General features: G+C 43.5%; 1 protein-coding gene across 1 annotated transcript; it reads right to left on the bottom strand.

Moving 5' to 3' along the window:
• LOC113084065 (frizzled-9-like) lies at positions 1–2,649 on the bottom strand. Its single transcript, XM_026254766.1, has one exon. The coding sequence runs from the start codon at positions 2,032–2,034 to the stop codon at positions 289–291; it is 1,746 nt and encodes a 581-aa protein (XP_026110551.1). The 5' UTR covers positions 2,035–2,649; the 3' UTR covers positions 1–288.
• Positions 2,650–3,832: the final 1,183 nt, after the last annotated feature.

The raw sequence follows: 3,832 nt of genomic DNA, 5'->3' as shown, positions 1-3,832 counted from the left end.
TTTGAGGAAGAAAATGTAACATACTGTAAAAGTATTTAAAACGCTTCCTTATGTACAATATAGTACATACAGTACAAAATTATACAACCAGCAATACTTAAATACCCACAATAAATAAGGCATTCTGAAATTCGCTGCATTCATTCCATGCAACAAACCTTTTAGCTATTTTAAATGCCACCCGTGACAAATGTGACCTTTACCATATCTGTAGTCGAACCTGAGCATTTCATCACAATATGAGCCTCATAAGTCTGTGCATGGCTCCAAAGAAGAGGTTTTTTATTCTCAAACATGTGTGGGACTGTCTGTGTACTCGTCCGATTTATTCATGTGAAGTGTCACAGCTGGTGCTTTGTAATGACAGTGGGAGCTGCTGCAGCTGACACCGGAGCAGGGCTTGCGGTTCGTTTGCCCAGCCAACCTTCTGTTGCACAACCCTTGCCAGGTCTGAAGTGTCTTTGAGCTCCATACCCAAACCCCACTAGTGATGCCCACCACTAATGACATGAAGATTTTCAGCATGAACACAGCTACTGTAGGAACCGACGAGTCCAGGGTGCAATCCTCGCTCCTGCGACCAGGAAAGGCCACACACTTGTTTTCCAGAGCTTTGAACTTCCAGTATTCCATATTGAGCCTTTCATAGAAATAGCATATGATGACAATAGTAGCGGGCACCGTGTAGAGAATGGAAAAGACTCCAATCTTAACCATGAGCTTCTCCAGTTTTTCTGTGTTGGTGCCACCAGTCTTCATGATTTTCCGGATGTGAAAGAGTGCAACGAACCCCGTCAGGATGAAAGAAGTCCCAACAATGAGATAACAGGATAGAGGGATCAACACAAAGCCAGTGAGAGCATTACTGTCCATGCTGCCCACGTAACACAACCCCGTCAACTCGTCCCCAGTCACCTTCCTCATAGTGAGGATGACTATGGTCTTCAGTGCGGGAATACCCCAGGCGGCCATATGGAAGTAGCTACTGTGTGCCTCAATAGCCTCGTGGCCCCACTTTCGTCCCGCTGCGAGAAACCAGGTGAGGGTGAGGGTGACCCACCAGATGGAACTGGCCATGCCAAAGTAATAGAGGATGAGGAACACTATGGTGCAGCCTGTGCTCTCCAAACCCTCCCGGATAATGTAGAGCTCTCCGTTTTCCCGATCGCAGGCAATATTCTCAGCCCCAGCCACCGAGCGGATGATGAAAGCCACCGAGTAGATGTTGTAACACATGGAGAGGAAGATGATGGGACGCTCGGGGTACTGGAAGCGTTGGGGGTCGAGGAGAAAGGTGAGAACTGTGAATGCTGTAGAAAGAAAGCAAAGCGTCGACCACACCACCATCCAAATGAACGCAAAGTCTTTATCTTGCCTAGACCAGTAGACATCCACCGTTGGAGTGCAACGAGGCGCACAAGACTCACTTTTGTCCACATATTGGAACTTCTCCGGGTTATCACAGGACCGCGAGACACTTGAGGCAGGTCCTCTCCCTGTAGTGGGTTCCCTGGACCTCGGAATTACTGGCAGCATTCCCTCACCTTTCTTAGTCTCAGGTTGAGTGTCACTTTCGGGAGCTTCAATGCACAATGCATTCGGGTCGTTTTTGGTTGGCAGCTTTGAGCAATCCAATGAGTCCGGCCAGCCGAAATTGAATTGTTCCATTATAGGTGAGCACCTCTGTCTTGCCTGTTCACACATAGGACGGCATGCTGGGATAGTGTTGGACACCTGATCAGCACACATCGGCACATACAGAGAGCACAGGAAAAATCGCAGGTGGACATCACACCCGTACTCCACCAGAGGGGCGAATTCATTCAGTTTAATGCTAGCTTCCTCTTGGCTTTCATAATTCATTAAGTTGGGCATCCGTGTCATGTTGTAGCCGATCCCCTGGCACATGGGAATGGTGATGGGTTCACATTTTTCCGGACGACCACGTTCCAAATCATACGCTCCGATCTCCAGTGTAGATCCAGCAATCATAAGCTGGAAAAGTACAATCATGATCTTCTCGCACTGGGCCATTTTAATAACCTCATTAAAGTCTTAAAATGGTTAGTACATCCAATGCCATGCATATGGTATTTGCCTTGTTTTGTTTGTAACAGAAATTAGTCATTTTTTATGAATTTTGAAGAGGAAAAGTCGATTCATGCTCCATCATACAGTAATTGACAATGAATGCCCAGATGTTTTGAAGAAAAAAAGATGTTCCTTTTGGAAATCTTCATTGTCATGCTTTATTTGATTTGACTTTGAACAAATCAAATGTGATTCAGTTTTAAATGTATCCAAAGCGTCTAAATGTAAACGAAGTAGCCTACTTTGAAAGACAGTCAGCCCGCGCGATTAATCCGAACAATCAATAATGGATGTCAAAACACGCTCTTTTCAAAAGAGTTTCGCTCAGTGCTCTGTTCTCTTTCACATCCACGGGAATAAACTTTCAGTAAACAGCACGACGGGTTGAAAGTGTCCATCTGTGAAAACTTCCGATGTTGAGCGTCTCCACGCGTGGAAACACTTCGCCTCACGTTCACTCTTAAAAACGGGCTTTCGATCTGTGACAGGCTGACAGGCTCCTCCTAACCCTCCACCTTCTCCACGATACTATAAAAACACAGGCATCCCTCTTCACAGACGGGATCACAGCGTGCTTGTACAGAACAGGGCTGGGTCTGTGCACTAGAAAGATGTTGAGATAACGGAGAAGTCACCGGTTCTGTCAGAATCGCTGAACGTTACAGTAAACAGGACAGTTGACATGACGTGCAAGACAGTGACAGCAGTGAAATATTTTCTAATTCCTCTAAGGGAAGTTCATGGACCTACCATTTTTTCGACGTCAAGATATCAGGTTTAAATGTATAAATAGCCCTGTGTTGTTGTTGTTGTTTTTCTTTTTAAGTAGACCTATGATGTTCAATGAAGTGTGTCACAATTCATATTTGTATTTATTTTTTATTTTTATAAATTTATTTATTGGTTTATTTGGGCTATTTGATTATTTATTTAGTAAAATGTCATGTTAGACACATTTATATATGTGTGTGTGTGTGTGTCGACATTTTTAAATAAAATACATTGCATTATGAAACTGAAAATTGCATTTAAACATTTCACTCGGAATATTTAAGGATTATGATAAAAGGGTTGTATATAGTATTCGAGGTGTGTATTCAAGTTGTTTCAAATACATTTTCATTCTTACAGTACATTAACATATTTAAATAAATAAATAAATACAGACACATACAAAATGACTCCAGCATCCCTGCAACATAGTTTCAACATAGTTATTTTGTGTGTGCAGTGACACCTATGCTATTCCCAAACAGTTCCTTTACTGCCAAACACAATTCCACAGGTTCATCCTCTGGACCATATGAGGCCCAGGAGGCTTTCACTTCACCATAAGTCCCTGCTTATGCACTTTCAGTCTGGGGTGAAGGGTAAGGAAAGCACCGCCTGTGATACATGGCCCGTCTCTCCAGCATTCTCAAGCTAAACAGAAAAGAAGAGGAGTGTCTCTAGAGTCTTAGTGTGGGCATTTGTTATACCTAAACTCAACTCTCAGCCCCAGTGTTCAGGATGCAAGCACAGCACTGGACATGTTCCTGCAATACAGAGTATCAGTTCCCTGGCTTTCTCGTACTCTGACGGGTCAATTTCCTGCTCGTATAAATGAATTGGGATTCCTTTTGGCAGCAGATTTGTTTTGGCTGAGAGCTGTTTAATTGATGCTTTCCACGACCACAAGTCTGCCATGAAAGAGTCTATTCTTGATGCTTATTGAATGGAGCAAAATATAAAAGCAGAGCAA

This window comes from Carassius auratus, chromosome 5 (genome assembly GCF_003368295.1).
Source record: "Carassius auratus strain Wakin chromosome 5, ASM336829v1, whole genome shotgun sequence".
Classification (NCBI taxonomy): domain Eukaryota; kingdom Metazoa; phylum Chordata; class Actinopteri; order Cypriniformes; family Cyprinidae; genus Carassius; species Carassius auratus.
This window is presented reverse-complemented; position numbering and strand designations above follow the sequence as displayed.